This window comes from Nyctereutes procyonoides, unplaced genomic scaffold (assembly GCF_905146905.1).
Source record: "Nyctereutes procyonoides isolate TBG_1078 unplaced genomic scaffold, NYPRO_anot_genome, whole genome shotgun sequence".
Taxonomy (NCBI): domain Eukaryota; kingdom Metazoa; phylum Chordata; class Mammalia; order Carnivora; family Canidae; genus Nyctereutes; species Nyctereutes procyonoides.
The window spans coordinates 12,710,485-12,737,953 of record NW_026575052.1 but is presented as its reverse complement, the minus strand read 5'-3'; the positions used below and the strand labels follow the sequence as shown (position 1 = coordinate 12,737,953).

At 41.5% G+C, this 27,469-nt stretch overlaps 1 protein-coding gene across 2 annotated transcripts in view; it reads left to right on the top strand.

The window, feature by feature from the left end:
- Positions 1-27,469, top strand: part of WASF2 (WASP family member 2) — a 74,301-nt gene that overhangs the window by 40,699 nt on the left and 6,133 nt on the right. For both annotated transcript variants that reach the window (XM_055331918.1, XM_055331919.1), the window contains exons 2-7: positions 11,008-11,180; positions 18,583-18,717; positions 19,237-19,390; positions 21,515-21,632; positions 22,601-22,731; positions 25,028-25,183. In XM_055331918.1, the coding sequence (XP_055187893.1) occupies positions 11,051-11,180; positions 18,583-18,717; positions 19,237-19,390; positions 21,515-21,632; positions 22,601-22,731; positions 25,028-25,183 (824 nt within the window). In that variant the 5' untranslated portion in view covers positions 11,008-11,050. The remainder of the gene's footprint in view (positions 1-11,007; positions 11,181-18,582; positions 18,718-19,236; positions 19,391-21,514; positions 21,633-22,600; positions 22,732-25,027; positions 25,184-27,469) is intronic.

Sequence of the window (27,469 nt, the reverse complement as noted above, 5' to 3'; positions counted from 1 at the left end):
GCAGAGGGAGAAGCAGGCTCCATGCAGGAAGCCCAATGTGGGACTCGATCCTGGGACTCCAGGATCACGCCCTGAGCCAAAGGCAGATGCTCAACTGCTGAGCTACCCAGCCATCCCAGAGTCCAGCACTTTTGAAACCAAGGCAACAGCTCTAGATATTCAGCATTTTAAAATGATAATATCTAACATCCAATCAGAAGATACCATATTTACCAGGAAATGTGGTCCATTACTAGGGGAAAAATCAGGCAGTAGAAACAGAAATGACAGAGATGATGGAATTAGCAAACAAAGATATTAAAACAGCGATGATAATTATGTTCAAGTATATAACCTACTGATTAGGAGGTAAATATTGTGGCCTTGCAAATAGTGGAGTAGAGTTCCAGTCTCTCATTTTATTATCTTTGTTCTTCCTGTGGTATTGATGGTTTGGTGAAATTTGAATATTCTCTTATAAATCTAAGTTCAAGAAATCATACATGGCATATAGGTCATCTTGTCTACTCTCATAGGAAAAAGTGTATTTCATTGATTCTGAGAGGTATATTTTCCCCACATTTCTAACATGTCTTCAATCATAATACATCTCATGATCATTGGCATCTTAGATATGACGAAATGTGGTAAAAAGCCCGTTACAATTGTGACCTTTCCATAAATTCTTAGTGGTAGACTTAAGTTCGAGACTTCTGCTTATATTACTCCCACCTGGAAAACCTTCTGTCCTTTTTTTTTTTTTTAAGATTTTATTTATTTATTCATGAGAGACACAGAGAGAGAGAGAGAGAGAGAGAGAGAGAGAGAGAGAGAGGGGCAGAGACACAGGCAGAGGGAGAAGCAGGCTCCATGCAGGGAGGCTGATGTGGGACTCGATCCTGGGTCTCCAGGATCATGCCCTGGGCTGAAGGCAGGCACTAAACCACTGAGCCACCCAGGGATCCCAAAACCTTCTGTCTTTATTACTATCTTTTCTAATGTTTTAGATATACTTTTTCGATAAAGATTTTATTTATTTATTTATTTATTTATTTATTTATTTATTTATTTATTTATTTATTTGACAGAGTAGGAGAACACAAGCAAGGGGAGCACAAGCAGAGAGAGAGGGAAAAGCAGATCCCCGCTGAGAAGGAGTGAGAAGGGAGCCCGGGGGACCCTGGGATCATGACCTGAGCCAAAGGCAGATAGATGCTCAACTGACTGAACCTACCCAGGCATCCCTAGATGTATTGTTTTAAGATTTTATTTTTCAGTAATCTCTACCCCCAATGTGGGGCTTGAACTTACAACATCAAGGTCAAGAGTCTCATGCTCTACCAACTGAGCCAGCCAGATGCCCCTAGATGTATTTTTTTTAATGAAGTTTTAAATTTTAATTCTAGTAGAGTTAACATACAGTGTTACATTAGTTTCAGGTGTACAATATACAGTTTAACAATTCTATACATTACTCAGCATTCATCATGATAAGTGTACCCCTCTTTGTTATATCCAGATCCTACCCAAATCTTTATTCCAGGAAGTCTGTTCAATCCCTTCAGTTCACAGTGATGTTTTCATCCTTTCTATTGTCATCATTGACTTTATTGTTCATTTGATAACCAAACTTCTATTTATTTGCTGTATTGTTACTTAACTGTGGTTTTATCTGTCTCTTCAATTAAATTATATAAACTCTTAGTCAAGGGACGGATTTTTACTTCTTTGTGTCTCTTAGTGTCTACTTGATAAATACTCATTGATTAATAAGGGTACTATAATTAACTTTTAATACGACCTGAAACTTATTAATAGTTTTAATGGTTGAGAGAACCACATATAAAATATTTAGAACAGTGCCTTGCACATACTTAAATGCTAGATATGTATAGAACTAGTACTTCCACCACCACCACCACCACCACCACCACCACCACCACCACCACTACTACTACTGTTACTACTACAATCACTACAGCTGTTTTTTGTTGTTGTTTGTTTTTAAAGTAAACTGTATGTCCAGTATGGGGTATTTTAGAGTAAGCTCTATGCCCAAGATCAAGAGCACATGCTCTACTGACTGAGTCAGCCAGGCACCCATCGCTACAACTATTATAATTATTTTGTGCCATGCTCTGTGTTAAGCATTTTATACATATATTATTTCATTTTTCTTCACAACAGCCTTACAGACTAGGAATCATTACACTATTTTAACAGATTAGAAAACAGATTTCACTGCTTGCCAAGGTCCCAAAGCTCAAATTTGGCAGTAGTGAGTTGAAACCCATATCTCTGTCTCTTACTGTCCATGTTCTTACTCTTCTACAGCACTGCTGATTAGATTTTGAGCGTTTTGGTAACTGCCTAGTAAACTGAGGGTAGAAAGAAAAGAATAGGTACTTACTTCCCCTCTGATCAAGGACTTTTCCTTATAAATCCCATATTTTGATTGGTGAATAGACCTTGTGAGAGGAAGTAGATGTACAGCTGCCCCTTGCTGCTGACTCTTAGTCAGTTGCTGGCAGCTTGGCCGTTAGTGACAGATGAGTGTGTGACACTTTTTCAGGAATGAATTCTTGTTACAGCTGGCAGAATAGAACAGTTGATACAGAATTGCATGGCAGTTTGCTCCATAATTTCACTCCCTGGTGTTCAGATGCAGTTGTGATTGCTAGGTCTCTCTCCTTACTTACATTGGTATATTAACAGTCACATCCAGGACTGCTGCTCCTGCCTGCTCCATGACCACACGGTGTGTTTGTATGTTGCCCTGAGCTGTCAGCAAAACATTTTGCTGAATCTCCTTTTTTGTTGTTGCTCTGCAACCTTTTTTCCCCTGGCCTTTCGCAGTTGTGTAAAGTCAGTTTCTTTTTTGGCCTTTCTATCCCAGAGAGGGAGTAGTTACCCCAGAGAGAAGCTTGAAATATGAAGTGAGGCATCATAGAGATTAAAATGAAAAGTTAGAGGTGCCTGGCTGACTCAGAAGAAGAGCTTGCAACTCTTGATCTTGGGGTTGTGATTTTGAGCCCCATATTGGGTGTAGAGGTTACTTAAAAATAAAATAAAATAAAAAAATAAAAATAGGGATGCCCAGGTGACTCAGCAGTTAAGTGCATCTGCCTTCAGCTCAGGGCCTGATCCTAGAGTACCAAGATCGAGTCCCGCATTGGGGTCCCTGCATGGAGCCTGCTTCTCCCTCTCTCTATGTCTCTGCCTCTCTCTCTCTTTCTTCCTGTGTCTCTCATGAATAAATAAATAAAATCTTAAAAAAAAAAAAAGAATCAAATGAATGGTTAGACAGTTGGCAGGATGAGACTTAGTGCCTGATATGTGATTCTGCTCTGAATATCTCCTTCCCTCCTTTTCTGATGTGCCTCTGTATCTAATCCACCAATGGTTGTTCCAGTGACTTGTCTGTAGGGATCTTAACCTAGTATAATACTCACTGCTACTTGTAGGAACCAGGAAAGAAAGGTTACACTTAGGTTACACTTCCTCTCTACCTTTGAGTAAAATAATAAAATGGGATTAATGGGATTAGATATTCTAACACAAAAACCAACAGTGTGTTGCCATATATAGCACAAGCGCAGGAATATATATATATATATATATATATATATATATATATTTTTTTTTTTTTTTTTTTTAGGAATATTTTTTAAGGTCTTATTTATTTGTTTTAGATCACGTGCACAGCAGGGGGAGAGGCAGAGAGGGAGGGAGAGAAAATCTCAAGTGGATGCTGCGCTGAGCCCTGTGTGGAACTCCATCTCATGACCCTGAGATCATGACCTGAGCTGAAATCAAGAGTTGGTCACTTAACTGACTGAGCCACCCAAGTGCCCCAAGAGGGATGTAATTTGTATCTATCCTCTTACCTCAGATTTATAGGCACCACTAACTGGAGATCACTCTTTCTGTCATTGGTAATAAATAAAAAATGAAGGTCTTATAAATGAAAGATACTTTATTGGGGCTTGTGTGAATTATTGGCATAGTTCTAGTAATCTTAACTCTAAATGAATTGATTTGTTGAGATTTGATACTTTGTTTTGTGCTTTGTGTTGGTATTTGTTTTTCAGAACAGCTTAGTTGTTTTTCATGTTAAACTCCTATGGGAATTTTTTTTCTTTTCAATTTTTTAATTTAAATGCTAGTTAAACTCCTGTGTGAATTTAATGCTGAATTAAGAACTATAGCTGAAAGAAATCTGGTATTTGAGTACCCACAAATACCAGGGGTAAGATTTCTCCATTTCTGAGTAAAATCATTCAAAATTTATATGTATTCAATCAGTAAAAGTAAGCCCATTTAGATAGATAATTTCAAACGATTGCATTTTGATGAATTGGGTATTGCTAGAAATTGGCATTAGATTTGTAATGTGGAATGAACTTTGTAACTGAAAGTCATCAGTGATAACAATGTAGACCTTATGTATTATAACTCGATAAATAACAGGAAACTTGGGCCTGGATAGAGATACAAGAAAGATTTTATGTGAATAAATCTTTTCTTTGGAGATCAGAATACTTTGCAAACAAAATCTCAGTTTAGTATAAATCTTTTGAGCATTTTTTTAGTATAGCCCAAAGCTGAACTAGAAGGATGAATTGAAATTTTTCCACATTTGCCAGTCATCATTAGATTAAGAACTAGAATCCAGGTTTCTAGCTCTACTGTTTAAATATATTTTCTTTTAGACAACCAACTGAAAACACCTCATTTTGGCCACTTAAGAGACAGGCAGTCTTCTATGGAATAGTTGATACTAGGGGGGGAAAATCATTCATTCATTCATTCATTCATTCATTCAGATTTATTTATTCACCAGAGACACACACAGGTAGGCAGAGACACAGACCGAGAGAGAAACAGGCTCCCTGCAGGGAGCCTGATGCAGGACTCAATCCTGGACCAAGGATCACACCCTGAACCAAAGCCAGGCACTCAACCACTGAGCCATCCAGGCATCCCAAGAAAAAAGCAATTTTAGAGGCAAAAGTGATCCCCCAGTTTTAAATTTAAGAGCAAAGCTATGATTAGGGTCTAAAGAGTAATAAAAGTAAAAATAAAAGGTATTGCCCCCAAAAGGTAATAGAAAGTTATGGAATTACCAGATGTGAATGGTTCTTGATAGAGGAGTAAGATACTGGAATGAATGAATGAATGAATGAATGAATCTATTTAAAGAGTTTATTTATTCATGAGGGACAGAGAGAGAGAGAGAGAGAGAGGCAGAGACACAGACAGAGGGAGAAGCAGGCTCCACGCAGGGAGCCTGATGTGGGACTTGATCCCAGGACTCCAGAATCTCACCCTGAGCCGAAGGCAGACTGCTCAACTGCTGAGCCACCCAGGTGTCCCCACATATAAGCTTTTTTTGGTTCTCCCAGTCAGATACTTTCTCTGTCCACTCTAGGAGTTCCATTTCTGTCTTACTATCTCCTTTGGACATAACTCTAGTGACCTAAACTGATTTGTCAGTAATTCCTTGTGTTTGGAGGGACTCTAGTTATATTTGTAGGTTCAGCCTCACCCTGCATTTCAACAGGAAGTGGGTAGGTGCTTAAGTCTATAATGAGGCATTCTTCTTTGTGGTTGTTGCATGGTAGTGAGGGCTGCTGTATGCAACAGTAAATTCATACCTTTTATTTTTTTTTTAAATTCATACCTTTTAAAACATTTTAGTAGACAGATTTAGATTACAGTAACCCTGTATGTTGTCTGTCATTTTGAAATAAAAGTTATTTGACTTTTCAATTGAAATTTTTGAACCCCTGTAGAATGCATATTTAACATGAAGAAATTTGTCTCTTGAAAGAGGAAATTGGTCTACAAAGTAAAGCTCTTCTCATATGTCCCCATCCAAAGTGCTGTTAACTATAGAACAGTGGGAAATGCTGAAGTGAAAGCAGAAGTCCTAATTGCCACACATATAACATCCCCACATGTTCTCATCCCCTGCTACTGCTGATCAGCATTTTAGGGGTGTGTTTCAAAGAGGAACTGCCTTGAGAAGCATTTCTGTTGTTATGGTTATTGCTATAGCTCAGATATACTTGCTTTTGGATGCAACCATAGAAATCTGCAGGTGTTATCAGTGCCCTTGACTCTAAATGAAGTATTGTATCTTTATTTATAATAAACAGCCAGTAATAAATATTATTGCCAGAATGAGCAGTCATCTCTTCTTTCCTGGTAATGACAAGAATTCAGAGTGGGATATAGATGAATGTGTTCTCCCTCACATGTAGCCTTCCTTTATTATCTTCTACCCTCCCGGTCTTTCTCACCTCACCCCACTTTTGCCTCAGGATGTTGGCATCAGAGTTGTGAGAATGTAGGGCAGATCTCAAAGTCTCCTTTTGACTTTACACTGACCACGTATGATATATAAATATTTCGTGATAACTTCTAATTTACAGAACTTGTAGAATCTTACTGTTTGAAGGGACCTGAGAGAACACCTCATCCAATTTCCAGTTCATAGCATGAATCTTAACCATGGTGCTGAGAGTCTAGACTGGTCTGTGTATTGCCAGGCCATGGCTAGGGAGGGATGCCTTAAAGCCTTTTACTTACTTGTTCTCAGACTCATTCTCAAGTCCCTTAGGCTGAAAATAGCCAGGAGTAAAGATGGGGTTGTTGCTGAGTCTGGCTGCATGTCTGGAACTGTTCCAAAGCCAATTTTTCCTTTGGATTTACTTGGGTAGCCAGCTCCCAGATCAGTCTGGGAGCCTCCTGGGGTGTAAATAACTTTACCTCAGGACTGTCTGGAACATCCTTCATACCATTCTGTGTCCTACAGGTCCTAGTAACTAGATGGACCTAGATCTGGAGAACGTTTTGATCCATAGCCATAATCCATCCCTCTCTGTATTTCTTAGACCTGCCTCTGGCCTTGTGTTCAGAATGCAATGGATGTTAGATATTGGATGTTGGCCAGTGAGGAGATTATGGCAACTGAGGTAGAAGCAAATCTAGGAATTTTGGAACTTCTTAAAATCATCTGGCTTAGTCCCTTTATTTTGCAGATGAGGAAACTGAAGCCCTGAGTGAGAATTATATCGTCTTCTATTTAGAAGGCATTATAGAAGTCATCCAGTCTGACTTCTCAACATCAGCATCTTACAGTCTGATAATGTCTCCCCCAGCATTCGTGATAGCTGGTCATCCAGAGGATTGTACTGGGAGCCTCTGAAGAGGACCCGTTCTAATATAGGACAGCTCTAATTAAAAGGAGCTAACTACATTGAAATCTATTTCCCTGTAACTTTTATCTTCTCAGTAGTCCTAATTCCTTTCCTGTGTAACATCTCCCAAGGTGTAAGACCTCAAATCCCCAAATCAGCAAATATCACTATAGCATCTAGTTTCCCTCCTCAGAGTAAAACATAACTGAAAAAGAACTTGATTGATTCTGTGAAGATAGGTCATTCACTCTTTATGGATCCAAAGCTGCTTTTTACAGCTAAGAACCACTGTTTTCTTAGATTTCTTCACTTTCTCTTCTTTTCTGTCACTGGCACTAGCATTTACCTCTTTATTACTGGTATTTACCTCTTTAATAAAGAAACATCTGTTTGATCACTTTGTATAACTGTACTCTGAAGTATCAGGAAGGAGTAGCAAATAGGACTGAAGGGTCAAGACTCACCCTTAGAACCTGTCTGGCTTCTCCATTCATATTTGCTAGCTGTAGTGGGCCTCTCCATTTCTATTGTCTTTTTCTTAGCCTGGGAGGAGTCCCAACTGTTTACCTCCAGCCTTCTCCTGCCCAAATATAACTTCTTTGCTTCTGCTAGAATGATTTGCCTAAAATGCAAATTTGACCATGTCACTTCCTTAATTCAGTGGTGTCTAAACACTCAGTACTCCACATATTTTCCACTAAATGACTACTGATGATAGAGGAGCCTTTCTCAACTGGATTTCCATGAGAGAATTAAACCCTGATGCCATTAGGCATCCATTGTATGTAATGTATTAACTTTTTCTCCAATGCATCTGGAATGGTGCTAGTTATGTACAGTCTTGAGGAGAATTGAGAAAATAGTCACTCTAATCATTTTCTTTGTTCTGTGGATCAGATGAGGAACTCACTGTGAAAGAGTGGAGAGAACGTATGTTCATTAGGAGGTCCAGAAGCCTGGCTAGGAGCAACCTCCAGAAAAAAATAAAAAGCCCCACTAAATGGCTTATCAGTCTAGGGTTGTGGACTAGTGCATTCTACCACATGATATGTCCATAGTTAAAAGAGTCTTAAAAATATTTATCAATGAATAGAAACTGGTTTTTATTGGAAGATTTTTCCTCGGGTCCATGGAACTATAAATAACTACCTTTTTTCTCTTAGCCCCTAGTAGACATTTTATGTATGTTACATTATTTAATGTTTCTAGGAAAATTGCCCAAGATCACACAGCTAGTAAGGTGTCAGAGTCAGAGAACCAACCCAAGTATGTTTCAACTCCACAACTTGAAGCTGAGTTTATTTCTAAGTTTATCTTCACTGGAATGTAGGCTTTTTTTTTTTTTTTTTCTGGTCAAGTTACTGTTGTGTTTCAGATCATGCATATTTCTTTTGCTGAATATAACTTAACTGATTATCCAGAAGGAAAATGAATAGTGAATCAGGTAATTCCATAAAACAGGCAGTCTTATCAATCTTTGGTGGTTCTGAAACATACTAAATGGCTTTTTTTAGTGGCAGATTTACTTTTCTAATTGTTTTGTCTTGATACTGACATACTGTCATTTCTTGAATACTCTAGCTGGTTGTGGCAACTAGCTTTTTTGGTAAGAGGAAACCATCTTGCTATCGAAAACTTGATTCTCCCCATGGGACATAGAGTTGACTCCATTTGTACCTGCTTACTCAAGGCCCTTGGGAAAGTGCAAACGCTAAAATACAAAGGTGTTAGAAGTGCCCTCTCCCTGGCCCCCAGTTCTCCATATACCTAGCCATCTGGAATTCTATTTCCATTAGGTGTCCAAAGAGAATGTCTGCAATGTCTTTTCAGTAGCCACATTCAACACAGAATTTCAAGGGCATCTGGCTTCTTTAGCTTCTCTGAGGAGCTGGAACAAATACTGAAATGATTGTTAATAGAGGGAGCTACAGTGGCTGTTTTCAATCATCTCTGGCTGCACCATTGAATTTCTGGTTCTTCTAGAACGGTTGACATTTGAGAGTCTAAGAGCATCCAGAGGATGGTGTACAGAGCCCTGTGAGGTTCTTTAATTTGTAACCTCCTGCCTCCTTTCTTGTTAGAAATTCTTCACCAGTGAGTTATTAACGAATTAACGATTGCATCTTAGTATCTGATAACCCTCTACATCATGTAAAAAAAGAGGAGTTAGGCTGAAAGGGAAAGTCCAGAATTTGGATTAGAAAACCTGTTGAGTCAAAGGGGAACTTAGCAGAGGAACGGCATGAAAATTATTTCCTTAGATAGTAGACAAATATTCAGGAAACACCTCTGCACCCCCAAAGATAGGCACAGCTGCCACACAGTGACTATTAAAGGGAGGTTCAAAGTTATGAGCAAACAGCTGATTCTCTTGGTTCTTGGGCTGTTGCTGTTGGTGACAGGAAATCTTGTTCCCCAAGCTGCTGGCTTCCTGTTTTATTTTTACTCTTAGTAGATCAGAATGTCCATAACAAGGAGCAGTCTGTTCCAAAGGGTTCTACTCCCCCTTTGAGCCTGAAGGGCTTTTTTTTTTTTTTCTTTTGGTCAGACAATATGTTGGTTTACATTTAAGATCTATAATACTTAGTTTGGTTTAAACATTTTGTATTCCCAGTCAACTTTTTTTGGTGATGAGCTGGTGTTTTAAGATTTGATGTAAGTAAACCTCTGCTTGCTTCTTTATATATGTGTATATAAAAGAGGAGTTTGCAATATTGGGGATGTGGGTATGTTACCTTTATGCTTTACCTTTTTCATTTGAAGAGAATATGCATTTTCCCTAGCGTGAAAACCATTAGGCTGTTTTAAATTTCTTTGGTTTTCAAGAGATAGGACCGGCTCAGTGTGCCTTTGGCTGTAGTCATACCCATTTTGTGGAGACTAAAAACCTCCTCCTATCCTTGTAAAGCTAGGAATTTGGTAATCTAATTCTGAAACAATAGCTCAGCGTGAACCTGAAGTGGTGGGGGATTTCCTAGGGAAAGGGGCTCAGCTGACAGGATAAGAAACGGTAACTGGAAGGTTTCCGGATCTGCTCCAGACACTTCCTGCTGTCTCAAGAGCCTTTTGGCCCAGGTGTGTTGAACTGGATGCAAGAGAGAAAGGGAGCTGTTGGGTAGAAGAGAAAGGACTAGGAAGTCTTACAGCACGGTTTGCTTAGCATCGTGTTTGACATATTGAACATGTAAAATTTTCCTTCATATTCTTTAATTCTGTCAATTTACAGACGAAACTTTAGTAGTGTTAATAGACACCGGCAGCTAGTGTTTTGTTGTATATTAGGGAGGAACTAATCCATCAGGGAGGAACTGGAGAAGTTATGTCCTGATGTAGATCAGTGGAATCACTGTTGGCAACTTAATTTCATTGTGGAGATTATCAGGTGACAGTAGCTCTTTTTTGATCCTTATAATTGATCATTTAGAATCTGATCTTTCCTGATTATGGACATACCAAGGATAGGATCCATCTGTACCATCCCGAGCCTGCTGAATGGACTGTTTGCTGACCATGCTTCCTTGCCTCTGGAGACTCTTGTTGGTTGGAGCACGGTTGTTATTTTAAGGGTTTTAGGTTTTTATGCTGCCTGTGTAACTCAGCCAGCAGTCACCAGTTCAGAATTTCTAAACTTACCAGCAAGCTTTCTAATGGCAAACCTTAAAGATTGTGGGGAGGGAGGGGCTTAAAAAAGAAAAAATGATGGGGGAGAAATTTTTTAAAAGCTGTTTTAGATCAGAGCAAGACAAAAGGAAAAAAAGACGCACAGCCCTAGTGTGCCTGGAATTTGTGGTTGAGTAATACTTTCCTGTTATTTCTTTTTTAGGTTGTTTTTCATCATTCAGAACATTGCCTGAAGCAGGTCCACCATGCCGTTAGTAACGAGGAACATCGAGCCAAGGCACCTGTGCCGTCAGACGTTGCCTAGCGTTAGAAGCGAGCTGGAATGCGTGACCAACATCACCCTGGCAAATGTCATCCGACAGCTGGGCAGCCTGAGTGAGTGCCGCAGAGAGCCTGTGCTTTGCCCTCAGGGGTCGTTGGTGCTCTTTATTTAGTTTCCTTCTCCTCCCGTGTTCCTATTTCTCCCCCATCTGCCTTCCCTAGGTAATGCGAAAATGTATTCCCCCCCCCCCCCCCAGAGAGAGAGAGAGAGAGAGATTCCTTTTTGGTACAGATTCTTCCCCTCAACCCTTTCTTCATCTACCACCACCCTCTAGGTTCCCTCCACCTCCCCCTCCACCTGCTTCAAAAGAAATCTGTGGGAAGGGTAGCAGGAAGGGCTGCAGCAGAAACTGCAGATGGAATGACAGAGCAGAATTCTCTGTGTGTAAAGTGGGAGGTTCACAGAGCAGTATCTTGGGTTGGGGAATGTGCCTGTAATTGCATGAGCTGTTCGATGTAGCTGACTTTGTTGAAGCCTCAAATGTGCCAATAGTCTTTATCTACCCGACACCCCCTCCCCCCAACTTTTCTTCCCAAAGAGAAGTAAAGCAAACATGCATTCAGAGAGATTCTAGGTGACTTGTCTACCCTGGTACACATTTAATTGTGCTGCAGGCCCCCCCCAGGTCCAAGTTCAGGGTACAAATTACTTTTGCAGTCTCTAGGGTATTGGGAGTTTTGCAAGCTACGTTTACACACAATGACACAAAGTATAGCTGGAGCCATTCTTCTCTAGGAGGAAGATAGGGGTTAGCCTGGTCTGTTTTGGAGCTGAGGGAAAGCCTGCTCTACGTGTGTGTGTGTGTGTGTGTGTGTGTGTGTGTGTGTGTGTGTGTGTTTTAGTTGGCAAGAATGAATGAGACTGCCTTGGGTGGGGTACATGGATGGGTTTGGATTTCACTCTGAATCAAGCTGACTTTGTTTGAAGCTGAGGTATGGGAAGGGCAAATACTTGGATAAGCTTTGCATTTGTCTAGTACCACTCCAGCTCCCATAAGAATGTCCGTCAAATTGCCATTTTAGTGATATTCCTTAGCAAAGGCATCTTGGTGTGAATTATTTTGAAACACTTAACTGCTCCTATCACGTCACTGCCCTTAGTGAAGTCAGTGGGATATTCAGGAAAGCCTGCCTTCCCCCAGGTAGTAATAGGCCCTACCTTTAAAAACAGGGGTCTGAGGGGACCGAACTCTGTGACCATATGATATATGGGGTCTGAAATTCCTAAGCCTTTACCTAGCTCAGTTGATCTAGGGCTTAGGGAAACCTGGATAGGATGTCGGGAAGAAATGAAACCCTGCTAGTGCCTGTCTTACACAAAGGAACACTGACAGCAGTGCAACAGCAGTGCAGCTGACAAGGAAGCACATGAAGGCAGTAGAGAGCCTCACTGCTTCTTAAAAGCATCATTTCTGCTTCTGTCACCCTGAGAAGGCCAAATGGGTGAAAGTCAATCACACACTGGTTCCTTCTCCATAGGACAAAGGACATCTAGCTAATGATGCTTCTTACTCTCACTCAGCAGGAGTTATGCTCTCTCTCAGGTGTTTTTCCAGGGTAGTGTTGATGGATGTCATTGCTCACTCTCCCACTAGTGATCAGACCACTCCTGTCTTGAGGAAGCCAGTCTGAGAACCAGTGTTAGTTTGTGCCTATGGAAACAAGATTTCTTCACATTGTGGAGCTAACTGACCCTTTATTCGTCCAAAAACATGTATTGAATATATTTTATGTGCCAGATGCTGAAGAAATACAGCAATAATAAAAAATGGTCTCCACCTTCCAGGAGCTTATAATCTACCAGAGGAGACAGAGATAAATAATTCTTAAGGGGAGAGAATGAGAGGGGAACTCATATTTGTTGATTGTTTACTTTATGCCAGGTTTTAATAGGATCTTGACATAGATGATCTCTTTTAATCCCTTTGATGATCCTATGAGGGGAGGTGGTGGTATTCCCGTTTTTCAGGTGAAAAAATGAAGGCTTAGGAAAGTAAGGTAACTTGTCTAGAGAAACAACAGCCAATAAGAAGTAAAGTCAGACTTCCAGAGAATTTCTCAGCTCTGTCCTCTACTCTCTGTCTCTGCCAACACTGCCCTAGTTCAGACCTTCGTTGCCCTTCACCTAAATGATTGCCTTATCCTCCCTCTGGCCTCCCTTTCTCTGGTCAACCCTCTTAAATCTATAAATCTGAAAATCTTAAAAATTTTAAATCTGTATCGTTGCCATACTGGTCTGCTCAAAACAAATCTCACTTTTTACTTTTATAATTCTGAATTGTTTGACTTTTTGAAAATTAAATCTGTGTTTTGCTATCTAAAGTGTTTTGAGGGACACCTGAGTGGCTCACCAGTTGAGCAGCTGCTCTTGGCTCAGGGTTTGATCCCGGAATCCTGCAGTCCCAGAATGAGTCCTGGCATTGGGCTCCCTGCAGGAAGCCTACCTCTCCCTCTGCCTATGTCTCTGCCTCTCTCTGTGTCTTTTTGTGAATAAATAAATAAATAAATAAATAAAATCTTTAATAAATAAATAAATAAATAAATATTTAAAAGGTGTTTTGAGGGGCACCTGGGGGAGGCATCAGTTGGTTAATTGGTTAGGCATCAGCCTTCAGCTCAGGTCATGATCTCTGGGTGCTGGGATCGAGCCCCATGTGGGGTTCGTTAGGGAGTCTGGTTCTCCCTCTTCTCCCTGCTTGTACTCTCTCTCGCTATCTCTGTCTCTCTCAAATAAATAAATAAAATCTTTAAAATAAAATAAAATGTGAGACGCCTGGGTGGTCAGCGGTTGAGCGCCTGCTTTCAGCCCAGGACGTGATCCTGGAGTCCCGGGATCGAGTCCCACATCGGGCTCCCTGCATGGAGCCTTCTTCTGTCTCTGCCTGTGGCTCTGCCTCTCTCACTCTGTGTGTCTGTCATGAATAAATAAATAAAATCTTAAAAAATAAAAATAAAAAATAAAATTTGTTTTGAAATAGGCGTACAAAGGTTAAACATCTTCCCTGTTCTCACTGTGAGACTATTTAAATTTCTTGGCTTGGCATTCAAGACTTTTCAAACCTGCCTTCCTTTCCAGTCTCATTTTTTGCAATCCTTCTTTTCCCACTTTACACTCTTCTTAAAACATTTTTTTAATGAAAAAGGTAGAAAATGGGGAAGAAAGAAATAATGAATTATCATCCACTTGTAGTACTTCTGAGATAGACCATAACCTCTCATACTTGAATGCAGTGCCCTTGCTGTTCCTTCTGCCTAGAAAACCCTTACCATCCTTGTAGCTGATCCTCAAGGCCTAGCTCAAGGATTTCCTGCACCAGGTTGCACTAAGTGCTCCTTGGAGCTCCAATTATGTGCCTGTGTTATTACCTACCACACTATATTGCAAATTATCTGTATTTATACTAAATTAAAAGTTCTCAAAAAAAAAGTTCTCTGAAGGCAGAAATCACGTGTTGTTTGGTCTTGAACCCCAGTGTTTATCTTGTGTAGTATCTGGCATCCAGTAGAAGCTCAGTAAATGTTTGTCAAATGATTCATACCTATATTCTCTCCACCATTCCATGATGTTAGTGCATAGAGAATACAGGGAAGGAAGTAATTCTTTCTATGGGGAGTCAGTCCATGATGTGGGAGCATAAGGAGACTTAGGGAATGCTTCATAGAAGAGGTTAGATTTGAACCAGGCAGGCCTTGAAAGATGACTAGTATTTCATCCAGCAGATAGCAAGGCAGGAACAGTCTCATATGTGCTTCACATTCATGACCTTGGCCTCATGTACTCTAGCCAGAAGTGCTTGATCTAGTAGGCAAAATCTGATTATGGAATGGATAAAACACAAAACTAAAAATTCCAGAGCTTTGGATTACTCCATGATAGCATATCCAGAATTTTTATTTTCCCTCAGTGCAGAGATTGGCATTTCACATATTTGGTTGCCGTATCTTAGGATATATAGGCACAGCCAGCCAGCCTGCACTTTTGAATCAGTATCCTGACCACCCGGTAGAATGGAACCCTCACTTGGGTAATTAGGAAATCATGCTATGATATAGGGTTTTCTGAGTGTAGTGGGGCCATGCCACTGGGGGGTTCCAAGACTTTCATTTAGACTTCAAGCAAGAGCAGTGTCACATTTCTAAAAATCAGTTTTACTTGTTCACTTCCGCATAAGATTTCATTTGAACGGTTCTGTTAAGGAAAAGAAAAGTGAAGAGTGCTTTTGGAATCTCTTGCAAAATGTGGTTGATAACTATTACGAATGTCCTGGTGGGATCGTGGGTCTGTCTTGGTAATCTGAATGAATGAAATTTAACTCAGAACACGGCACTCTGGTTTTCTCCTATATAAGTATAACACTTCTGTTTTCAAAAAAATAAAAAAATAAATAAAAAAAACCACTTCTGTTTTCAGATTGGAGTAATACTTAGTACTTGGAGAATTGGGACTATCATATTACTGACTGGAATTATATCTTAAATTTCCTGTAAGTGGGGGCTCATGGGTGGTTCAGTCAGTTAAGTGTCTGCCTTCAGCTCAGGTCATTCCCAGAGTCCTGGGATCAAGCCCCATGTCAGGCTCCCTGCTCAGTGGGGAGTCTGCTTCTCTTTCTCCTTCTCCCTGTTCTCACACTCTTTCTCAAATAAATTAATTAATTTAATTTAATAAATTCCTGTAAGTAAGTGTAAAACAGGATATGTAGATACAGTCTTGAAAGTTATCTAATGTGGTTGACCATTCACTATAAGAAAGAATTTCATTGTAACAACCTAGCATTTTTTTTTTTAAGATTTTATTTATTTATTCATAGAGACAGAGAGAGAGAGAGGCAGAGACACAGGCAGAGGGAGAAGCAGGCATCATACAGAGAGCCTGACGTGGGACTCGATCCAGGGTCTCCAGGATCACTCCCTGGACTGCAGGCGGTGCTAAACCGCTGTACCACCGGGGCTGCCCAACAACCTAGCATTTTTAATTCATTTAATCCTATGACAATTTTGTGAGGTTGATAATAGTTACCCCCATTTTACCGATGAGGAAACAGACATTGTGACTTGCTGCAGAGTATCCAGGTATAAATAGAAAGAATTGAGATTAAATCCAGATCTTTTCTTTTCTTTCTTTTTTCTTTCTTTCTTTTCTTTTCTTTTCTTTTCTTTTCTTTTCTTTTCTTTTCTTTTCTTTTCTTTTCTTTTCTTTCTTATTTCATTTCATTTATTTATTTATTTATTTATTCATTCATTCATTCATTCATTCATTCATTCATTCATTCATGAGAGACCCAGAGAGAGAGAGGCAGAGACACAGGCAGAGGGAGGAGCAGGCTCCATGCAGGGGGCCTGAAGCAGGACTCATCCCCGTCTCCAGGACTAGGCCCTGGACTGAAGGTGGTGCTAAACTGAGCCACCCAGGCTGCCCCGAAATCCAGATTTTTCTGATTGAAGTCCTCTGCTTCTTCCATGTATCATCATGTAGTTATAAGTAGGCCCAGGGCCTGATGTGATGAAATGACAGTAGGAAAACCTTCATACCACTTCACTTCCTCTTCAAATAGCATTCTCGGGACACCTGGGTGGCTCAGTGGTTGAGTGTCTGCCTTTGGCTCAGGGCAAGATCCTGGAGTCCTGGGATAGAGTCCCACATCAGGCTCCCTGTGAGGAGCCTGCTTCCTCTCTGCCTGCCTGCCTCTCTCTCTCTCTCTCTCTCTCTCTCTCTCTCTCTCTCATTAATAAATAAAATCTTAAAAAAAAATCTGTAACACCTCTCAAATACTATTCTCAGTGTTTGCCTATTTGTGTTAGGGATAAGATTTTTATCTTGAAAATCATTGTGCCACATTTAGCCATATTACTCACATTACTACTACTCCCTTCACTGAGGAGCAGGACATCCTGGGTACTGTCTTGGTGACTTAAGGGTGGGTTGGTTTGGGGTTTTCTTTTCTTCCAGAATACCTGGTCCATTAACAGATTTTTTTTTTTTTTTATTTTAAGTAATTGGCTACATCCAATGTGGGCTTGAACTCACAATCCCAAGATCAAAAGTCAGGTGCCCTGGTTAACAGATATTTTTGAGCACATAATGTTGCATGTTTATCTGCTTTAGCTTTCCAGTTTTCCATTACCTGGAGGAGCATTGATGCAGTATGGTTTTTATAGGAACTTGGCTGCAGTATGGACAGAGTTCAGATACAATTCTTACCTTGCAGAACAGAAATGCAGCTTCGTTAGCCGATTTGTGTTCTTTGAGCCCAGGAGGTTCCCATGGTTGTTTAAATCACAAAATCGTTCAGTATGCAAAGACTTGTTCCTTCCTTGATTAGAAACTCATTATTGACTAAATTTACCAGCAATTCAAAAATATGCTGTTGATTGGTCTTATCCTTACTCTCTAGGTTACGCTGGGAAGGTGAACTGTGGTTCACCGTGAAGGTGCAGTTTTGGCCTTTTGACTAATATTTTTCCCCCTCAAGTGTGGACTGAGCATAAATATAGTTTAGAAGCTAAAAATCAGAGCCTACTTAAAATAGTTCTCAGTTTTTGTGGTTGGGCACAAAAACTGTGCCTACCTTTACCTTGCAAGTAAGAAACTCAGATGGTATATTTATTCATGTGTGCCGCTCTTCATTCCTAGCAAGAATGTGCTTTGTGGCTTGGAATGACAATATGGAGGTAGTGTCAAATTGCTGTTAGGTTTCTTTGGCTGCAAATTCTCCTTGCATTCCAGGGTTGAAAGTATGAAACTCTTTTCTTTTTCTAAAAAATAAGATATTGTAGAAAGAGACCACTGGTATGTTGGTTTTGAGGGAGGCCTTGAAAATATCAGTCTTTCCCTTGTTCCCTGAGATGTAGATTTGAAGGATTATAACCTAAAGCAAAGTTGTAGATTATGAAACATAAGATAACCTTTTCACCCCATAGAAGAAGTTATAGGTCTCTGCTGTGAGTTGTTGATAAGTTCAAGGCCTCTCGAAGATACCACAACTCATCCTAGTTGTTGAATGTATTTTGGAGGTTTCACTAAGGATGTAATTTCTTATTTTTCAGGTGTAGACACCTACAAAGTGCTCGTAACTCCCAATCTGTTTTCCAGAACCATTTGACAAGTTGCTTTTTACAGAGCAGCAAGGGGCTAAGGGCTATAGGCAAATGTGTAGACATATTGTCTACTCTTCCAGGATTAATTTTGTGTATTGCACCTCTTGATATTATTCAGCCTGCATTGAGTTCGTGACTATTCAGAGTTTGCCGAGAAGACTATTAGAGAAAAAAATGCCCACTGTTCAAGCTATGGAGGGCATGTGTCTATCTCCAAGAGCAAGCATCTGCATGTAACCCAAACCATCTTAGGGGGTGGGTGTGTGGGTTGGGGAAGTGGGGAATAAGATCTTTAGTAGTGTTTTTCTAACCGTTTATGTCATTTTTATGCACTAGTGACTTGGTTTCTTTGCTCTTTCAGGTAAATATGCAGAGGACATTGTTGGAGAGCTCTTTACTCAGGCAAATACCTTTGCCTCTCGGGTAAGCTCCCTTGCTGAGAGGGTCGACCGCCTACAAGTTAAAGTCACTCAGCTGGATCCCAAGGAAGAAGAAGGTAAGGAAGCTGAGCTCAGCATTTGCAGGCTTTGCTGAGCAGTTTCTTAGATTTTTTTTCTCCTGATTTATAAAAAAATGAGGGGGGAAAAAATCACAGAGACCTATGGAGTTCTGCTTTGAAATGACACAAGCCTGGATGGTGTAAAGAAACCTTTTTAGCTCTACCACACCCCCACATGCTGCCTTTCTCCCATTCCCCCAATTCTTGCTCAAATCCCCCCTCCCCCCAATCGTATTTTGTTACCATAAAAGTACTTGGAAGATTCATTCCTCCTAAGGAGAGGCCTGCTAGATCTGGCCACATAGTAAACCTTTGTGTTGCCTCATTTTGTTCAGTCGTGAAATGGCTGGGCTGCTGACAGCCTTGTGGGGCTTCCCCAGAGGGGGAGAAAAAAAACCTGGCTGCAGACAGCCGCAGCCAAGAAACGCAGCAGCTGAGGCCTCTCAGACTGGTGTGACTCAGTGTTTGCTCAAATAGCCTGTCGTCCATTTTCTACTGCCTTCCATCTTCTCTCAGTGTCACTGCAAGGAATCAACACCCGGAAGGCCTTCAGAAGCTCTACCATTCAAGACCAGAAGCTTTTTGACAGAAACTCTCTCCCAGTACCTGTCTTGGAAACCTATAACACCTGTGATACTCCTCCACCTCTCAACAATCTTACCCCTTACAGGTAACCTGGCTAGTTCCTCCCTTTGTCAACCTGTGGCTAACAGCACTAGATTGTCTTTTTATTTAAAGATGTTTACATCCGAGGATTGTATTCAAAAGCTTACTACTACCCCAGTGTTGTTTGTGGCAGCAGCAGCAGCAGCTAATGTTTACCATATAAACACTTCTCACTTATTATTGTTTGGTTTCTGAAATTCATAGTAAATATAATATGTATTGAAAGTTTGCTATAGCATTGCATGCTGCAGAGTTTAATTTGGTATAAGCCAGGTCCATCTTGGATTCCATCCAAGGAATTTAGTTATTATAGAACCAAAAGGACTTTGTTACAAGGCAGTCCTGGAGCATGCATCCCAGGGGCAACATTCTAGCAAGGCTCCCACTTACTCGGAAACCACTAGATTACCAGATGTTTGGGTGTGTTAGTGGGGCTAGCTTTGTGAACTGGCTGCTCTGGGCCCTGAGGGTCCTTCCAAAGCTTAAGGAATAATTGGCATTCTTCCAGATGAGTGTCATTCACTTTGTTTAGAACATCCTTTTGACATTCCCCTCTGCTAGGACCTACACTGTTGCAGCTAAACTTGAGGAAAGAAGGTAGCCTTATAGACAACTTAAAGCCCCTCCCCCTCCGGTGGTCCGTAATGTGATCATCCTGCAAAATACCACTGAGCAGGGGCAGAAAGCGAATATTTATCTTGCTTGTATCCATAAATATGTTTGGAACAGGTAAAAAGTAATTACAGATAGCTGGAGGCAGATGTCTTCTGCGAGACATGGGGATACTGCAAAGTAGAATGTGTGTGTGTGAAACTCAAGGACACCTACCTGCTCCCGGGAGCCTGGAAATAGGAGCATGGTAGCTCTTCACACAGATAAAAGTACATAGCATCTATCCTATGTTATTACTGTGTAAAATTACGTTTGTACCTTGGTTTTCAAAGGGGCTAGCTAACAGCAGGACAGAGATTTGACTCTGTAGCTTCCATCATTTATTGAGTTGGATTTGGGCAGGGGGTTTCAGGGCAAGACGAGAGTGTGTACCCGATACTGAAGGGAGTGTGATGTACGGCCTAGGGCTTGTGTGGTAGAATAGGGTAAACAAATGATATTGAGACAAGTTTATTTTTCAGTTAATGGTATTTTCCTTTTTATCATTTTCCTCTCAATTATCTGGGTTTGGCCTAACAGAAATGAGCAGTGGTGTAGCTAACTCAGAACAAGATTTAATATGGAAATCATTAGTGTTTGATTTGGAAATGCTTTCTGTGTGTCGTGACACGCCAGGGAGTAAAATTGCCTTTCTAATTCTTTCTAGTTTAGTGTTAAAATAAATGTCCACCCCAGCACATACTTTCTAGAAAGAGAGAGAGACTCAGTCATGCCAAGGTGCAGGATTCCAACCAGGATCAAGTCTGGCAGGTATCCCTTACATGGACACTCAGTAGCTCCCTCTGTACTTCTGTCACAGCCCCTAAAAGATGGTAATTAAATCTCCTTATAAAACAGCTGGCCATCTTTCTCACTGGGGCCCCCTTGTGGTTGATGTGTGGGGTAGGGGGTGCTGAGCTAATCTAGAAGGGAGCAAGAAGGTGGATTGCCATGGTTACCTGTTTTTACAGAGGAATAACAACTACACATATATATGCTTTCATGTGTATATATGGATACATAATGTACACATGTGAACTTGCATATATGTGTACAGGTTTCAGATGGATGGGGGAGCCACTAATGCTTCATAGAGAGTCCTGGGGAAGTGGTGGAGGATTGGGAACCAGTGACAGAAATCCCCTCTGATGTGCTAGGATATCCTCAAGGAAATGTCTGTAGCCATGCAGATCATTAGAAATAATCAGGATCCCTGCTGCTTTAGCCTATTCTTGCCCTGACCATGCAAATTCCTCTACCAAGAATTAAAAGTAAGGCTAAGTTTCTTAAAAAGCCAGGTAAGTAAAGAGATACCATTCAAGGGGCATTGGAATGCTGATGTGGAAGAGGAAGTATGCAGTTGATTTGAATGACTTCTTGATTCCTCAGTGTAAAGACTGCTAACTGGTAGGTATTTGGAATACTGGATTTGGTTGGGAGCTCATCTGACAGCCACTTGTCTTCATTTCCATCCCAGGGACGATGGGAAAGAGGCACTCAAATTCTACACAGACCCTTCGTACTTCTTTGATCTTTGGAAGGAGAAGATGCTGCAGGACACCAAGGATATCATGAAAGAGAAGAGAAGGCATAGGGTGAGGGGAAAGGGGCCTCTGTTCTACACATCAGTAGGCACGATTGTGGAGGGGGGATAAAAAGAAAGCCAGTCTTATATGAAGTAATCATTCCGAGTGGCTGCTTGCTTGGATGCCAGGTGAAACTCTTTAAAAAATGTGTCCACTCCAAGCACAACCAAGATGAAAGTATAAATCACACCAAAAATGTGTTTGTTCCCCCTAGCGCTATTAACAATTGAGTATATTCAGGCTGAGTTTTAGAAATTGACTTTTCTATTCACCATTTATTTCTCTTGCAATTTGCACCTGACTCTGCTGGACACTCAAGCTAGGCTAGTCCCTTCCCCACCAGTTTTGCAGCTCATTTCTCAGAGACCAGCACAGAGGGCTCTACAGTGTTTGATTTACAAACAGGAACAGTTTAACACCTTCACTACTGGTTGGATGGGGCGGGGTGAGGGTATAGGCCTGGTTTTGGGAGCTGCTCCTCTCCCCTTAGACCTCCAGTGATGTGTATAAGCATATGACCTACCAGTTGCAACCTCATAATCCCATTAGCATGGCTACTGGGAAGCCCAGGAGAGTGCCAGGGGCTAGTGTAGCTGCACAGGCTGTATTTCCTTATATTTGTCCCAGGTATACTGACTGACTTCAGTGTCAGAGCAAGTAACAAATAGCTTTTTACTAACTTCCTAACAATTAGAGCGGTTGAGAACATGAATGAGTTACCCAAAGAGGTAATGAGTTTCCCATCTGTGGAGGTGTCTAAGTCTTGGAGTGAGTGAATGTGTTTGACCTTGGGAGGTGATTTGGACTAGATGACCTCTAGGTCATTCCAAAACCAGTAAGTCTCTAAATTCTCTAGTTACTGTATGTTGTCTAAGCAAATCATTTCTTGGGTGTGCATCCAGGAAGGTGGATGGAATTTTAATGAAGGACTTTGGAAAAATATCTTACAAAGGCTTTTCTGTTTCTTTCCATTGTAGAGAGAAAAGAAAGATAATCCAAATCGAGGGAATGTAAATCCACGTAAAATCAAAACACGGAAGGAAGAGTGGGAGAAGATGAAGATGGGACAAGAGTTTGTGGAATCCAAAGAAAAGCTGGGGCCTTCTGGGTAGGTAATGCTTTCATATAATTGGTAACATTCTTTGAAGGGCTTGGATTTTGGGGGCAACAGCCTGACAGCTCTGGTGTGCCACGTTTCACACCCCCCTGAAGTGTGTCTATGTGGCTAAGATCAATACCGCTATTAATCAGCTACCTTCACGTGCATCCATCTGGTGATTAAAATTTGCAAATAAATCAAGAGACTCAGCAGTTTAAATGAGGTGACTGTAGTAGTCTGGAAAAGAAAGCCTATGGCTTCTAGTGCCCTTGCTCTGCCAGACACAGTATGTTTGTGGGCCTGAAAGGAAAGACTGGAAAGAGAAGAAGAGTGGTCTTGGGAGCCCTTTGCCTCCAGAGCATTGATCTGAAGGTCATGCCTAAGAGCTGGGCATTTCACAGGAGTGGAGAGGGCCTGGTAGAGAATCTGTGCACATCACCAAAGCAACTTCTCAGTCAGCCTTTGTCTGTCTAGGGAGAGAAGCCGGCCAGGGGCCTGAAAACAGACCTCAGACACAGTGTGGGAAAGGTCGTTCGGCCAGTACTGAGGCTATATATCTCCGGGGGGAAACAGTAGATGTCAGCCTGACCCATTTCCCAATACCAAATCACACTGGAGGTTTTTAAAAGGGAAAAAAATGGTTTTAGAGTTTGGTTTGATGCTTATCCTGGTGTCCGACCTGTGTGACATTCAAAGCCAAGTCACCACGACTGCTTGGCATGAATGTTGCCCTGGTTTTTTCTCTAAATACTTTGCATCCTGGCTGTCAGAGAACCATGCCAGCCCATGCCGGGTGTCTAGGAATGATAAAAGGAAAGAGTTGAGTTGTTCTTGCTTTTAGGAATAACTCTACCATGAAAATCTTGACTTTTAAAAATCTTGACACTTCTGACACTTGTTCTTCTTGGATTAAGAGATTTGTTTTAAAGAGTGATGAAGATGGTAAGAGAAAAAAATGAACCTTTCTCTCTGTCAAGAAATCAGCCCTGAGGGTACCTTCATTACCTTTACCTCCCAGTAAAAGGGGCCATTTGGTTCCATGGTCCCATCCTGTTCAGACAGGCCTTGTCCTAGGTTCCGTGACTCTAAGGCCAGAACCTCGCACATTCAGATTGCCAGTTATTACGTGTTTGGTTTGTGTGTGTGTGGAATGGGGCTGGTGAAAACGAAGACTTTGCTTGCCATTTTTCTGTTGTCCAGGAAGTTTGGGATTGGGCTACATGGCTGGTCTATGTATGCTTGTTGGTAAACCTACAAAGAGATGTACCAAGCCTACTCCAGGCCTTGGGGATTTTCTGCATCAGAGCATCATTTGATTTTTAGTTCTCTCCAACTCTCTTCCCTCCAGGGTCTGTTTGAAAGGAGTTCTTTAGAACCCATCAGTGGTGGAGAGAAGGGGGAGGTAGAACAGAAGCAACCATATTTGCTAGTTGCTATTTGTGTATATGTGTTATTTGGAAATTTGTTGTTCACCCAAGGCCCAGTGCTCTGAGGGACAGGCTTTTATGAGGCACAGGCCCTAAGCACCCTACTTAAATTGGCAGCTCGTAGTGTTGGATAAGAGACCTGGCAGGGAGACCGAGTCTAGCTACCACACAGCAACTTGCATTTGTCCTCAGCTTGGTTTTGCAATCAAATGCCTCCTTGGCCTTTGAGTACTCCAGAGGCCTGCTGACCTCCAAACCAGGCTGTGTGCCAGTCACGTGTTTGTAGCTCACTAGCCTTGGGGCTTGGCTTTGCCCTTTGCCTCAAGACTGACTTTGGGAGTTGGGTATAGGCTGCTCTTAACATTTGGGAGAGAATTTAAAAGAACTGCTGGGTTTGACAAGGCCAACCTGCACTGGGAAAGGAACAGCATGGTTTTGATTAGCTGGGTTGAATCCCATTCCTCTGAATCCAGCAGGAATATTTGGGAGATACTTAATACAACAGAATTCAGTCCTAAAATTTCTTTTTAAAGATTTTATTTATTCATGAGACAGAGAGAGGCAGAAACATAGGCAGAGGGAGAAGCAGGCTCCTCTCAGGGAGACAGATGTGGGACTCGATCCCAGGACCCAGGGATCATGCCCTGAGCTGAAGGCAGACACTCAACTGCTGAGCCACCCAGGCATCCCTAGTCCTGAATTTTAATCCTGAATTTAATCCTAAAGTAAAATTTCCGAACAGCAGAAAACATGTGGGGAATATTTCTTTCTTCCTAAAAGCTTTTGTACCAAATGCATTTTTGTAGGGTCTCTTAAAAAAACTTGAGAAGTGCCAGTCACACTTGAAATGACAGTTTTGACACTGGGTTCATTGTCAGGTACCCACCCACCTTGGTGTACCAGAATGGCACTATTGGCTCTGTTGAAAATGTGGACAGAAGCAGCTACCCACCACCACCGCTGTCAGACTCCACCTCTCCGCCTTCTCCTTCCTTCTCTGAGGACAGCTTGCCTCCCCCACCAGCAGAATTCAGGTAAATTGTGCTATCTCTCCTGTCTACTCTGGGTGGTTACACGCTCAAGAACAAAATAAGTATACCTCAGGGTCCCTGGCTAGTTTAGTCAGTGGAGGGTGAGACTCTTGTCTCAGGGTTATGAAATTCAAGCCCTTGTGTTGGTTGTAGAGATTATTTTTTATTTTTATTTTTATTATTATTGTTATTTTTAAGATTTTATTTATTTATTAATGAGAGACACAGAGAGAGAGAGAGAGAGAGGCAGAGACACAGGCAGAGGGAGAAGCAGGCTCCTTGCAGGGAACCTGACGTGGGACTTAATCCCGGGTCTCCAGGATCATCCCTGGGCTGATTCAGGCGACACTAAACTGCTGAGCCCCCTGGGGTGCCCTAGAGGTTACTTTAAAAAATAAAATCTTAAGGAAAAAAAAATATAAGTGTTCCAAATTCAGGGCAGGACCAATAAAATAACTTGAGTCAAGTCTGTGTAGATAATAAAATGTTTATTAAGTGTCTGTGAGGTGCCAGGCATTATGCCAAACACTGTATATGATGCTTCATCTTCACAATAGTCCTCCTGAGGTAGGTACCCATTTTACAGATGAGTAAATGGTGAGGCACACAGAAGTCAATGAACTTACCTAAGGTCACACAGCCAGTCATAAGCAGAGCCATGATTGGAAAGCAGGTCATTCAGTCTGCAGAGCCCATATTCTTTTTTTTTTAAAGATTATTTATTTATTTATTTATTCATTCATTCATTCATTCATTCATTCATTCATTCATGAGAGACACACAGAGAGAGAGAGAGAGGCAGAGACAAAGGCAGAGCGAGAAGCAGACTCCATGCAGGGAGCCTGATGTGGGAATCGATCCTGGGACTCCAGAATCAGGCCCTGGGCCGAAGGCAGGCGCTCAACCACTGAGCCACCCAGGGATCCCAGAGCCCATATTCTTAACTGTTAGCTATACTAGAACAGATGGAGATCACCATCATATCTCTTATTGTTTTTACCTAGCTTTAACTGAGCATGGCATGATGAAGTGGTATAATCTGCCATCCTTACAGTATTTAGCAGACATTGTGCCCTGTTATCTAGGAACCTAGCAGTTACCTTCCTCCCCTGTTCTGGTTCATTTCACTGCTGGATAGATCTCCAGAAAGAATGAAACAAAGGGAAAAGGGAGATCAAACGTAGACTCTGTTGGTACTGGTGTTTGGCAGAGGTGTACAGGGGAAGAGTTAGAAAGTAATGACTGGGGACGCCTGGGTGGCTCAGCAGTTTGGCGCCTGCTTTCAGCCTGGGGTGTGATCCTGGAGACCTGGGATCGAGTCCCACATCAGGCTCCCTTGCATGGAGCCTGCTTCTCTCTCTGCCTGTGTCTCTGCCTCTCTCTCCCTGTGTCTCTCATGAATAAATAAATAAAATCTTTCAAAAAGAAAAAAAAAAGGAAAGAAAAAAAAGAAAGTAATGACTGAATGGGGATCTGAAGAGTATTCAGATTTCAGTGTTTGCTCCGTTACTTTGCCCTTTCTGATGCCTGACAAATGAGAGCTTTGAAAGGTACAGTTTTCTCCTCGGACACTGTTGAATCAGAGGTTGGTTATGTTGAGGACCCCTCAGATGGACACCTAAAGCAGTGCTATAAACCCCTTCCCCTCACGCGGATCCACTCTTCTTGGCTCTTGAAACCACTCATTAAAAAAAAATAAATAAATAAAAGAAACCACTCATCCCAGATCACTTCCCGCTGATTGTGCCATCACATGCAGCCAAGGCTGGAAGGTCTATGGAAAATCCCAAGATGGATGCTTTATTCTAAGAAGTAACTATTAGTGGAGGGCAGGTACCAAGGTGGAAAAAAATCCTTCAGCCTCACACATAGCCTGAGACCTTGCAGCCACAGCCAAGCACATGTGACCCGGGAAAGGTACAACTCAGTTGTCTCTCAACCCAGTTAAAGTCTGGTGGCACATTCATTTCCCATCTATGCTGACCCTCAGATCGTCATCCCTTCTCAGGTTTTTCCACGTGAGCACTGGAGGTGCATTTACCTAAATCTGTACTCTGCTCAGCTTTGGTTAGCTTGGCTTGGGTTTCCTGCCCTCACAAGATTTGGTAAATGATAATAGCCTGAGTAATAGAGCCCAGTGGGTGGGTAATGTTTAGATTTTTATTCCAATTCTTCTTGCATGCCTTCTTGCTCCTGGTTTCAGGATTAAACTGACTATCCCTTTTAGTGGAGGGTTCAGGAGGGTGCCTTCCTTTGGAGAGCTGGAAAGTTTGAGGGAGACCTAGAAAA